This window comes from Vanacampus margaritifer, chromosome 13, assembly GCF_051991255.1.
Source record: "Vanacampus margaritifer isolate UIUO_Vmar chromosome 13, RoL_Vmar_1.0, whole genome shotgun sequence".
NCBI classification, from domain to species: domain Eukaryota; kingdom Metazoa; phylum Chordata; class Actinopteri; order Syngnathiformes; family Syngnathidae; genus Vanacampus; species Vanacampus margaritifer.
In genome coordinates, this window is record NC_135444.1 from 11302580 (window position 1) to 11315308 (window position 12729).

Sequence of the window (12729 nt, forward strand, 5' to 3'; positions counted from 1 at the left end):
AGTTCTCTGCAATCTATTAAATTGTCTTATCTCCATTTTAAATTGCAGCTTTCTGCATTTTTAACTACTTGTGACTGTTTTTTTTTCTCATTGTACTTGCTTTTGTTTTCTTGTCACTGTAAATGAGGGAAACCTCCCACTATTTAAACCACAGGTCACTAGATTTAATGGATTGTGAACCGAGGACCCTCTGTAGCTCATTTGGCCGTTTGCAACTTCAAACTGTCACAAGTTCCACGTACTACGTGGCATCAAACGCTCAGCAAATGTCACACAAAGGTCAGCACTCCAAAATCACATCAGAACAAATTTATTGCAAAAATGTGTGTATCTTATTTACAAAAATGAATGACTACATTTCTCAACGACAGACCTTTCCAACTTTATGCAATTGAGCGTTCAGACAAACCACTTTTTTTTGGTTCTCAGAAAGACAAATATAATATTCATTTTCAGTACTTCAAAAGCACTCACAAGTCCTCCAGAAGAAAATGGTTGCATTTGACTAAGGCAATTTCAATTAAATTGAAAACTGTTCATGGACCCATTCCTCAATTAGGTTCATTTTCGCCCTTTACCAGTCTTTGCTCCCTTTTTGCCACCTTTTGCCTGTCTCCCTTTTCCTTTGCCGCCCTTTGCTTTTTGTTCTTTCCTTTCCATCCCACGCGCGTCTTTCTTCATACGACCGTCCACCACTCTGAAGACGCCTTTGACGCCAGCAGGCCGCCTGACTTTCCTCCCGGCTCCTTTTTTAGCAACGACATAGGTCACTTCTCGCTTCTCTTTTCCCACGCCGGCCTTCTTGTAGATACTGATAGAATTGATAACAATGAGAAGACCATTAGTCAAATGGGCATTTTGCATTTTGGCTTTGTGGTGAGAAGTCCAACCTCTTTAGCTGAGCCATCTTTTCCCTCTCAGAAATGTCCACTGTGTTCACAACTGCCTCTGCTTTCTTTTTAGCCTGCTCCATCTTTTTCAGCATCTAGTGAGAAACCAACAAATATTCATTTTTTTCCCCCCACAAGCTAGAACCCAAAAATATGTAACATACTTACCCTCCTCTTCTTCCTGGCCTTAGCTTCAGCGACTTTCTTAATTGGCCGGGCATTGATCTCCTTCCACTTCTGTTTATACTCCTCCACCATTTCCTTGGTGACCGGCACTGGCTTCTTCCTGTGTTTGACCTCGTCGTTCAGGAACCACTCGGGTACTTCCCAAGGCTCGTCAGATGATGCAAACCTGCAAAAGAATGAACTTTTTTGCCCTCCTTTCCCAAATGTGTGGCTCCTGGATCCGTTTCTATTATGCTGCTGATTGTAAGAGTAAAAGTTTTGATTTGTGGTTCTTTGATTACGGTCATGTCTTTGTCATCAGTTGTAAATTTGTGTCTTTACTTAAAAAAAGACAAGGGGCATTTATTATGTGCTTGCTATATTTAATTTACTTAAATGCATTATCAGTGGTCCCCAACCTTTTCTGTACCATGGACCGGTTTAATGTCTGACAATATTTTCACGGCCCAATCTAAAGGTTTAGCTGATAAAGACAAAATAAAATGACAAGAAAAAAACTGTGGTATTTTCTCTATAATAATAATGAACGTAAATCTACTGTGTAATCATGTGCAACTTTATTAACGGTGTCCGTAACGTACGTCGCACCAACAACAGAGTTGTCAAGTGAGACGGATGTAACAGACAGAATCCGGCCACTTTTCAAAATAAAACATCATTTTCGAAAAAAATAAAAATGCAATTTTTTTTCTTTCGGTACCAAATGACCCACGGCCCGGTGGTTGGGGACCACTGCTATATATAATGCTTGGTCCCTATTTGGTCATTTTTAAGTACCAGTATATGAGATAAAATGTGTATGTGTGTTTGGGACTACAGCTCCACACGCACCTATGGAAAGAGTTGTCCACATAGTCTCTGGCTTTCTTCTTAGATGTGGCGATCTGGCAGCCGATGGCGAGGCCTTCAGCATCCAGGATGCGGGCTTTTTTACCTTAGCGGGCATAGCACAATAATATGTCTACTTCCAACAGCAAACTGACTGATCACAATCTGATTGGTTCGCACATGTTTTGTTAAAAAATTTTTACTCACTGATGCGTTCCACCGGAACGACCTGAAAGTCGTCATTGTCATCATCACCCAGACTTGTCCCAGCGCCACCATTGGCCTGCTTCAACTTGGTAATGAATCTAGAAGAAGCAGCAGACTTGTTATTGGTTTGTTTATTATACTCTCCTCTAGCACTCGTTTCCAATTTTTACTTCCTGGTGAAATTTACTGAAAACCTTTTGATGATTTCCCGGAAAAATCTTCCACGTCTTTGAAACCCTAGCATGGCTTGAATAAAGTTGAAATGAATTGAATTACTTTTCATCATCGCTGTCATCTGAGTCGTCGTCGTCCTCACGGTCTTTCACGGCTTCCTTTGAAGGCTCCGCCTCTTCCTTTACAGGTGGAGCAGCCTCCTCGCTTTTCTCTATTCCTTTGGCTTTCCTCTTTTTGCCTTTTCCTTCAAACACTAAAATAAAAACATTTATTCCAACACCAGATTATAGTCGAATATCAGAAACTCTGAGTCAAAAATTGTTTTTTCAAAAAGAGTTCAGATTAAAACATTGAGCAATTTTGATAAATTTTCTTTTTTGTTCTTCAATGTTTCATTCATAAACCTAACTAAAATTATAACCAAATTCATAACTAATTTCAAGTTATTGTCAGGATTAAGAAAGCCAAATGTAAAGATCACTTTGCTCAAACTAAAGGTCTCATTCATTAAATATGACCATAATATTTTAAATTGACTAAATTTTGCCACAATGTGTGCCATTTTCCAAACACCCGACCGACCCTGCAAAAAAAAATAAAAAAACTTTTTGGGTGGTTTTGTTTATTCAGGTCACAAAAAACACCAGCATTGTATGTTTGTTTCCGTGGAATTTTTAAGACCTCTTACAGCAGATTTAAGACATGCATAGCATTTTTAATCAAACACCTTAAGTTTGGAAAAATATTATTTTAGGACTTGAAATTGATTCACTGTTACAAAAAATAGGTTACAAAATGTACATAGTCTGCATGTGTCTACCTCAGTACAAAATAGTGTTTTGTTGACGTAGTGTAAAATCAGAATCAACAAGGACAAAAATGTTTCTTTTTGATTGCAGCAGGAAAATAATTTAATAGCTCTATTAATTAATATCAATAAAATTAACATTAATAAAAACTCAGAAAATCATCCATGTTCGGATATAGAATATGCTAGTTACAATTTAAAGCACTTTATCCAAAACACAATAACTTTCCAAACATTTTAAATGCTGAACAAACATCAAGCATTTAATTTCAACAGCACTTTTTTCTTTCTTAAACCAAGCTCGTCGATGTTTACCTGGTAGCTGGTTTTGGAGCAACTGTGTCTGTCTGAGTTCACTCTCCGCATCTCCTTCCAGCTCAATCTCAGAAAAAATGCCCTAGAAAACCAAACATTTCACATTAAAGAATATCTCATCTACAGGTTGGAAAGAAAAGGTCATTTCAAGGATTGTGTTTTGGGAGAAAAGCATGGAGAAACCTTGCTGAACCACAAGTCAGTTTCACGCTCTCTCTTCTCATCTTTTCCTTCAAGTTCCACCAATAAGCCCCCATCCTCCTCTTCGTCATCCACCGCCTCCTCTTCCTCAGTGAATGTCACCCTGAAGATAGGCAGACTGTGCATTAGGTCGGATTTTTATCTTCATTTATTTGTGCATCCTAATGCACCACAGGCAGAATTTGGACAATTCATTGCTGAAGCTCATATCGCTCACTTTTTCTTTTTCTTCTCCAGCTCCTTCTGTCTGTGTTCCACCTCCTCCAGCTCGTCCTTATCCAAGTCAGAGGCCAGGGACATGTTATCTGCTTGGTCCTCTTCATCATCATCATCATCATCATCACCACCATCAGACAAGTGGAGGTCATCTTCGCCCTCCACTAGGGCGTCTGCCGCCCGCATGTCCCCCTTGGAAAGATCAGCCAACACCTGATAGGTGGGAGGAAAGAAGAATTGCAAAAATACACCTCAAATTAATCACACTCTTGTTAGTTTACACCGACCAGCTGCAACATTTTTAGTACTTGTAAAATATGATATCCATTGCAAGAGCGCCATCAAATCATTTTGATTTACAAAACATAATGCTCAGTTTATGATCTACACTCGGTGCCAAAAGTTTTGATGTCAAGTCGGGTGATGCAAAATATCACAAGTGGTGGTGCCCTCACCTCTTTCTTCTTGATGACGTTGAGAGAGAACAAGCAGACGTCGTCGTTGTCAGCAATGGAGACGCCTGGCAAATCCATCTTGAGCTCCACCCTCTCCCTCTGCTTTCTGCGCTCTTTCAGCAGCTTCCTCTTCTTCCTGAGAGCACAAACACACACATTTTACAACAAAACACAATTCAATGCTTCCACCATGGGAGGGGAAATATGTTGTCATTACAGTCTTCCCGTACTTATTTGTGGAAATTTGCTATTTGGGGTAAAATTAAACTATCAATACTAAATTAGTTTCCGAGAAGCATTTGTAGAAATTTGCTAATTTGCGTTCAGGCTTGGTCCCTATCACCAGCGAATAGTATAATAGCTTAGTCACCAACCTTTTTGAAACTGAAAACTACATTCTGGGTACTGATTAATTTTATTTTGATGCAAACTTATGAAATAAATGTGATTTAACAAGATAAGGAAAACATACGTTACATATTAACATTCAATATTTTATTTTCCGAAATCTCATCTTCATCTTTTTGCATCCATCAGCATTTACAAACTCCTTTTAGCTGTAAATTATTCCCAGATTTTCATTATTGGTGGCATGACTCCATCCCCATTCCGCGTAAATAGCAGGGGTTCACTCTATATCTTAGGATGAGAGCATTTAACGAGCAGCGCCGTACCTTTTGAGATCTGCCACCTCGCCTGCTTTTAGCTCAGCCAGTTTCTTCTCCATTTCTTCTTCTTCATCGCACTCCTCCTGTTCCTCTTTCTTTTTCTTTGACTCACCGTCCGAATCGTCCCCTTCTTCATCAGAGCTTAGACTACAGAGGGAAGAGAGAGAGGATTGGCATTCAACACACTTTGGCAGAGACGATGCTTCATTCCGTCAGCTTGTACTTGATCTCCTGGTCAAGCTTCTTGGCCTCCTCCTTCAATTTCTTAGCCGTGAATCTCCTCAGCTTGGTCCTCCAGTTCAGCAACATGCTGGGTTTGAAGAATAGACAGAACAAAATGTCAAATCACACGTAAAATGTCATCACTCTGAGAGGAGTAACCTTTAAGGTTGTTGTGAACGGCACCAGGGGACAACGGTTTTACCGGAGTTCTTTGCGGCCCAAAACTTTAATGTCACGACAACACTCCTTGATCTCATCAGTGGTGGCGCTGTGAGCCTCCAGGTCTGGGTTGTCAAACTTGATCTAGAAGAAACAACAGAGTGAAATATGGCAATCTTACAAAGAATGCTTAACGTGAATTTGCAGTCCATGCAAAAGATCGATCCTCACCTCACTGGCTTTGCTCAAGAAGTCCACGGGGTTTTCAGCTTTGATGAAGGCCGTAACAGTGCAACTGTGGAAAAGTGTCAGGTCGCCATCAGTGTATCCCTCCGCCTGCGGCAAAAGAAGATCATCTGGGTCAGTAGAAAACCTCTACAAGCATTAGATCTACGGGCCGATGTTTGTTAGCATTAGGCTAAACATACTTCTAACAATGTGGCTGTTTTAAATAACATGTCTAAACATCAATCAAAGAGTTTGACAGCAAACTTCGACTAAGAGCAGCAATAACAGCTTGAGACCTCTTTTTTTTGTTGAAGTGTTCACTGCCTAGCAAAATCCTGCTTATTGTGAAGTAAGTCGAATTCACAAAATGTACAGTAGAAATGATGCACATTACACATAAAACTCATTCTGTGTAGACATTAGTGATGCACCGAAAATGGCAATCGGTGGCCGTGCTAAATACATTAGCTAATGTTAGCACTATTGCTATCAACAGTTTTAAACAAGTAAACACTATCTCTGGGTGAATACAGATCTGTACAGGACGCCGTGTGTGACTTTGCAGTCGTTCCCAAAGCAGATTGGCTGGTGCGAAGAAATTTATTTATTTTTAAGCGTTGGTAAATATGTGAATGAGCCGATTTTAAGTGAGCTGCACCGTGTCCCGCTCCAAATAGTCTACAAATGCGTCATCCACCGCACGCATTCATGCCCGCCGCTGCGAACTTCTGTATATTGACTATAAAGTGCAATTGCACCGCCAGAAAATGCTCAGTTGCTCACCCCGCGTTTGGTGTTTAATGTACCATTCGCCAACATGTCTCTGATGTCTGTGGTGTGAATGCATTTCAATTGATATTGTGCTTTGTTAAAATGCCCGTGCTAAATATTTTATAATAATATTATAATTTAAATTAATTATAATAAATGCAATGATAATAAAAAAATTGGCATCATTTTTTTACGGCATTTCGGTTTTTGGCCAAGCATTTCTCATTTTCAGTTTCGGACAAAAAATGTCCTTTCGGTGCATCCCTAATAGACATGCACTAATTCTTGTTGTCCTGAATCGTCCCACACATACTGTACCTTTGGCTTCTTTTCCGGAACCAGTTCTTTCACAGTTTTGACCTGCACCTCCACCTCTTTAAATGCATATTTGGGATCGAAGAACTTTGCGTCAATTTTGTCTGGTGCTAGGAAACCTGTTAATAAATGAACACAATAATTAGCTTACCCTCACAAATGAAGACATTATTCAGTTGCACCCAAATCTGCTACTGACCCTGGCAAACAACAAATATCTCAGCGGACTCATTCCTAGATGCTTGGGGCTTGGTGGCTTGAACCTTTTTGAAGAACTGCTGGAAGATCCAGAGCAGTGGCTGGTAGTCTTTGGAGCGGAACACCTTGGTGACAAAAGTGCCTCCTTTCGTCAAGAACTCAGAGGCCAGCTTCAAGGCCATGAGGGTCAGGTGGGCTGGTAGTAAAATAAATAAATAGCATTTGTGAGGTTAGTTGACGGTCAACGTAATTTACACAAGTGAAAAATGACTAGGGACTAACTTTTGGTAATTAGATACAGTAACCCTACCAGTCGTAGCTTGAGGTCCAATAAATATGAAGTTGCATTAAATACCGATACTGTTTTACTCTATGGAACTGAATTATTGTATATACAGTACAGTAGTTGAAAGTTTTCAAAAAACTAATGCAATACCTTTCCAGGGTAATTAAATTTATGAAGGAGTTCAGTTACCAATTCAATTACTTTTTGTGAAAGTAACTGGTAACCATAACCGATAACTTTTATAAAATAATTTGCCCAACACTGCTGATTTAGTCAAGTGTCACATACCCTGCGAGAAAGCATCATGCTGCCAGTTGGCGCCTACATTTGGCGCGCCATCATTTAGTACAACGTCAACCTTCCAGGTCTGCAGCTCCTTTCTGAGTGCCTGTATGTAGAACATAAAATCCTCAACTAATAGAAGATCAAATTATTGTAAAGTAGGGGGTGGGGGTGGGGGGATCCGCACAGCCCATTTAACTGATTAATTTGAGTTTATTGTTCAAGATGTTTTTTAACAATGTTTTAAAAGAGGTTTCTGTAATCAAAAACTGATTGGATTGCTTGAAAGCATTATTTAAGGCCATATCATCCAGCAGTCACCATTTCAGCATTCACGCAGGACTTACCTGTCTGCATTTCTCAGTGGTGATGTCTTCTTGAAGGGTCACTACGTTAGGGATGGGCTTGATGGGTACCAGGTCAACACCTAAAAAGAGCATATGTTCACTTAATACATTTTTAATCTACTGAGTCAAAGTACATATAAGTAAGTGCACTCACCAATAACAAGGCTTGAAACAGGCATAAATTTGGACGCCACTTGCAACCTGTAATGACAAGCGTAATTTATAAAATATATATAAAAATATAATAATATAAAAATAAGTCAAAAATGACATCACATCGTCATTTAAAAAATATACATATGTATTGGTTACTATTTACTGGCGTATTTATCCTTAATTTTTTCAAATAATTTTGATTTAGCCAGTGTTACCGTGCAGATGACAAACATATTAAATCTTGAATCACATTTAAGAAAGATGATTTGAATTCATATGCGGACAGGTGACTAACCATCCTCCAGGAGCAGCGCACAGGTCAACCACCGCTCTGGCTTTCTGTAGAAACTGATATTTACGGTTAAGTTGGATGAGTTTGAATGACGAACGAGACCGATAACCTGAAAATGATACAACAATTAGGGATTAGAGAATACGACAGCTGCAATCATGGTCGCTAGCTAGCATGGCTACAGTGCTATACCTAAAAGAAAATGAACGAAATATTTCTGTAAGATCGTTTCGCTACCTGTTTCTTTGGCTAAATGGTAGAATTTATCTTTCCTGGTCTTTCCAACTTTGAGTTTCTTCCCCATAGTTGTGTTGGTAGCGGCTTTACGTTTGAATTCAACACAATAAGAGTTACACTTCCACGGAAGAAAAAATCACTTGCATGAAATGAAAACAACACGTGTGAGAGATGATGCGCATACATTCTACGTCACGTGCTTCGTCTTCTTCGTCTGCTGTTGATTACCCGCACTGAGGCACAATAGCATCACTCACTGGCTGCACCTGCTCACTGCGTCAATACTTTCCGTACACAACTCCAACTTCCCTCTTTTTTCCTTTACGGCAATAAACAACAGAGGGGGCAAATGGCAAAAGTACTCATATTTTGTACTTAAGTAGAAGTACAGATATTTGTGTAAAATTTACGCCTGTAAAAGTAGAAAAACACAATACTTTGATAGCCTTGTGAACTAACCAACTAACGCAAGACACAAAGCATTCACCACAAATAATTCTTGGAGCAAACTACATCAAAGAATTCTCTTTAATAGGGCCACCATGAATGGAGAATATCATGCATCTCTGATTTGGTTGTGTTGTCGTTGTTAATGCTCGCTTGTAACAAGTCTACTTAAATACATATATCTCTTTTAAATTGTAGGGGCTAAAAGTAAAAAGTTATCAGAAAAATAAATGCTCAAGCCAAGTACAGATTCCTCCCATAGATGTGATGGTGTGAATGTTTGTTTGTCTCTATATGTCCTGTGACCACTCCAGGTTCACCCCACCTCTCACCCAAGTCTGTTGGAATCACCTTGTGACATATAGAACTACTGTAGATGGATGGACTTTTTTTTTTTTTTTTTTTTTATAAATCTCAATATATTATACTCATTATGTGGCTTGCTCAAGGGCATCTCAACAGCAGTCAGAAAAACTAGCATCTATCAGCAAATATATCTCCAGCAGAATTTAAAACATAACCCACCGGTTCCTTTTGCCAAAAGCCACTTTAAAAGGTGTGATTAAAAAAAATGTACCCACACTCTGGTTTAAAAGATCTCACAAGCATCCCTGTGATATTATTCTTTTTATTCATGATTCCTTTTACAAGCAACCTATAACAGCTGCTGAAGTTCCGTAGCAAATATCTTAAACCGCAGCAGCCGCACAGGAGTTGTCAGAAGGGTCTGTTTCTGGATCGAGTGTTAATCAGTCCCAGGACAGAGAAGGCGCTCGCTGCTGCCGTGACCAAACTGATGGCCCCAATGGCCCTTGTAGCCTGTCAACACAAGAAAGAAAGCAGAGGGAGTCGAGAAAAACCCTTTAAGGACCAGCATGACACAAGATGGAGTATAAATAAATCACCTGTTCAGACACTCCCTCCCCGTAACGCAGCAAGGTGACAAAGTGCTCGCAGTTACTCCCCAGTAGGTCGTAGGACACCTCCTGGCCAATCAGGACTTGCGCTCGTTGGATGATCTCACAGACGGGCAGGGGCGTGTGGTTGTGGTCGTACTTATTGTTGACACGGTACGAGTCACTTCCCACCACCTCCTTGAGCAGCTGCATGCGCACCACCGCCTTCCGGCTGAAGACGGACTTCACGCTGGACATGGCGGCGGCCTGGCTCTCGTCTGGAGACAAGCAGAGAGTTTTTCATACAGTTCTTGCACTGATGGTCACAATTTTGTGTGCTCAGTGTATGTAGTGGCCGATTGGCACTGACCAACAGGAGTCAAGTTGATGATATAACCATCTCCCAGGTAGAGCGCCCAATGCTGATAGGCTGGTCTGAAGATCTCAATGAGATCCCCAGGCTGGGGGTCGCCAGAGGGATCAGCAGGGTCATTGGAGGCCATCTACACATACAATTTTGACCATTGTGCATTTTCATTTCACAGTTTATTTTGGTTAAAAAAACAAACAAACTCATAGATTCACAACAGCAATTTTTTTTACATTTTCAGTGTTAAATGTTTCAGAGTTGATTTCAACCCCCAAAATATACAGTGTTTTTAACACTGTCTGATTTAAATGTAGGTCAGTGTTGGAGTTATTTAACAAGAGTTTATTTATTTAGTGTTAAACCAACTCTGCAGAGAGTTGATCAAAATAAGCTAGTGCTGTTATAGTAACGGGACCGTGAAGGAAAGTGGTAGTGTGTCAAATGAGTTCCTGAGAATATATCATAAAGTGAGTATAATTACCTTAATTTTGAATCTTTATTTATATGTTATTTGATAACAGAAAGGCTAATATTTTAATGAGAAAAAAATAATAAATGAATTACAAAATTTAAAATGAGAATGAAACTAACAATAACCCGGTTGTTTAATATATTTCAGCAGTGTTACCCCTCTACTCCCATAGTGTTGCTAAGTAACTCTGGCACAGCGTAAAATTGTTAACTATTTAGAAAGTGTTAATTCAACTATGTTGAGTGTGGAGGTAGATAACCCCGAACAAGTGTTGAAAGTGACTCTGTGGGAGGCATTTTAACACTCGCCTATTTGCTAGTGTCTGCTTTAAAAAAAATCGGTCTAATTTTGATCATTATAGATATAAATATAACCTCAAACAATTTTGATAATTATAGATATAAAGATAGCCTCAAATTCAGCATCTCAAGGAATTAGAACACTAAATATGAAACAAAAATATTACAAACACTACTAATTAGTGAGTTATTGAGATGATTCACATCACGTTCAGACATTTCACATAAATTGCAACTTACACTAGAGCTTTGTTGTTGTTTATCCATCCCACAACATGCTTCCACAAGTTCTAGTGAGGAAGGGAGGGGGACAAAAAAAATCGTCAATTGAATGTCATCTGATGCTCAAAAAATACACTTCAGTCCACAGAAAAAAATATTATGTTGCAAGGTTGTTATTCTATTAAGAAGTACTTTGAAAAAGCCCACCATTAGATTTGGGGTTTTAGCAATCGTGACTTTCTTTGTTTACTACTGTCCTGACATAGAGTGGATGTAAAAATCTGCACACCCCTGTTCAAATATACTGTAGGTATGGTTTTCTTGTAGTTATGAGCAGTTTTGTGTTTGCATCAAACATACCTTTTGAATAAGTATAGGTTGTACAAGGTAGAGGGTGACCATTGATACCATAATGACTCAAACAATAAAATGAAAACAGATACATGACCTTAACATATTTGATTAGTACTGTAAAAAAAATGTAGTTAAGAAACAAATCAGTGACCCAAGACGTTTGCATGGTACAAAGGCAAGTAAGAGTTGGCTTCTAAGAAATAGTGGACAGAGAATGCTAGATGGGGGTTGCACACAGGTCACTCGTACATACGCACCACACAATACCACAGCTCTCACACACACAAACAGACACACACAATACACAACACCTTTCGCTGCCACAATAACACCGACACAATGGGGAAGCCGACAGAAAAATACTTTGAGTCCATTTTATGTTACATGAAAAACACTTAAATATGTTTAAAAAATATATATAAAGATCACAACAGTGGAGTTTCCCAAACATTGGCCCAATATGCGTTAGTTCTTATTGAGTTGTCTATCAGGCACACATTTTCTTGCCAAAGTACTTTCTGAATCATGTTTGTAGAAATAAATTCATTCCTGTGGTTTTCCGTATCATTAATTTATTACTATCATTTTTAAATTGTAATCTTTTGAGCCGTAAACATTTGGGAAACCCCGCTGTCAAAGGTAGCACAGTGGCATAGAATATAACACAACAGGAGCAATACTTACTCAAACACAAGCAGCTTTTTCTTTCTCACCATTTTAACTCTCCATAATAAGTCCACGAATGACCATAAAATGTAAACAAGCAGAAAGAGAAAACAGAAAGAGATGAATTCCAAGTTTCTGTGATGTCAAGTTCGAAGTTTAGTCAAAGTCACAAAGCCGAACCAGAAGCTGGAGGTCGCTGTGGATGTGTTCAATGTCTCTGACAGTTGTACACTAAGGACCCGCACACTCACAAACACACATGGGCACAAAGAGGCGTTTCCTCTCCTCTCCTATGCATTGTTCCATCCACTTGCAGTGATATTTACCCCCTCATTAAAAGCAAAATGGAAAGTAGCACTCACCAATTACCAGATTTTATTGACTAATTCAAGTTTAGTGCTCAGGGTAATTTACTAGTTTTTTTAAAAATATATTTTTAAGAGGCTTCAATAATATACTTGCATGAATAACATAGCTACCAAGAGAAATCAGTGTTGCCAATTTGGGACCCTTGTAAGCCCCTAAGCGACTATTTATTGAAAAAGCTAGTGACTTTAATTCC

General features: G+C 39.2%; 2 protein-coding genes across 3 annotated transcripts; both read right to left on the reverse strand.

The window, feature by feature from the left end:
• Positions 1–294: 294 nt before the first annotated feature.
• Positions 295–8647, reverse strand: ftsj3 (FtsJ RNA 2'-O-methyltransferase 3). The gene is made up of 21 exons (XM_077585061.1): positions 8442–8647; positions 8208–8313; positions 7911–7957; positions 7757–7836; positions 7416–7515; positions 6843–7037; positions 6647–6762; positions 5561–5665; positions 5373–5473; positions 5172–5258; positions 4955–5095; positions 4281–4416; positions 3827–4038; positions 3592–3712; positions 3409–3490; positions 2388–2538; positions 2112–2209; positions 1908–2010; positions 1059–1242; positions 891–985; positions 295–811 (listed from the first exon to the last, which is right to left on the reverse strand). The coding sequence occupies exons 1-21, from the start codon at positions 8506–8508 to the stop codon at positions 562–564; spliced, it is 2577 nt and encodes an 858-aa protein (XP_077441187.1). The 5' UTR covers positions 8509–8647; the 3' UTR covers positions 295–561.
• An 879-nt stretch (positions 8648–9526) lies between these two features.
• On the reverse strand, positions 9527–12378 carry plaat1 (phospholipase A and acyltransferase 1). 2 transcript variants are annotated; one of them, XM_077583103.1, is made up of 5 exons: positions 12215–12378; positions 11166–11215; positions 10155–10287; positions 9794–10062; positions 9527–9707 (listed from the first exon to the last, which is right to left on the reverse strand). In XM_077583103.1, exons 2-5 carry the CDS (start codon positions 11190–11192, stop codon positions 9606–9608), a joined length of 531 nt encoding a protein of 176 aa, XP_077439229.1. In that variant the 5' UTR covers positions 11193–11215; positions 12215–12378; the 3' UTR covers positions 9527–9605. The 2 variants fall into 2 exon arrangements, with proteins under 2 accessions (XP_077439229.1, XP_077439228.1); XM_077583102.1 differs by having other exon boundaries at positions 12186–12378.
• Positions 12379–12729: the final 351 nt, after the last annotated feature.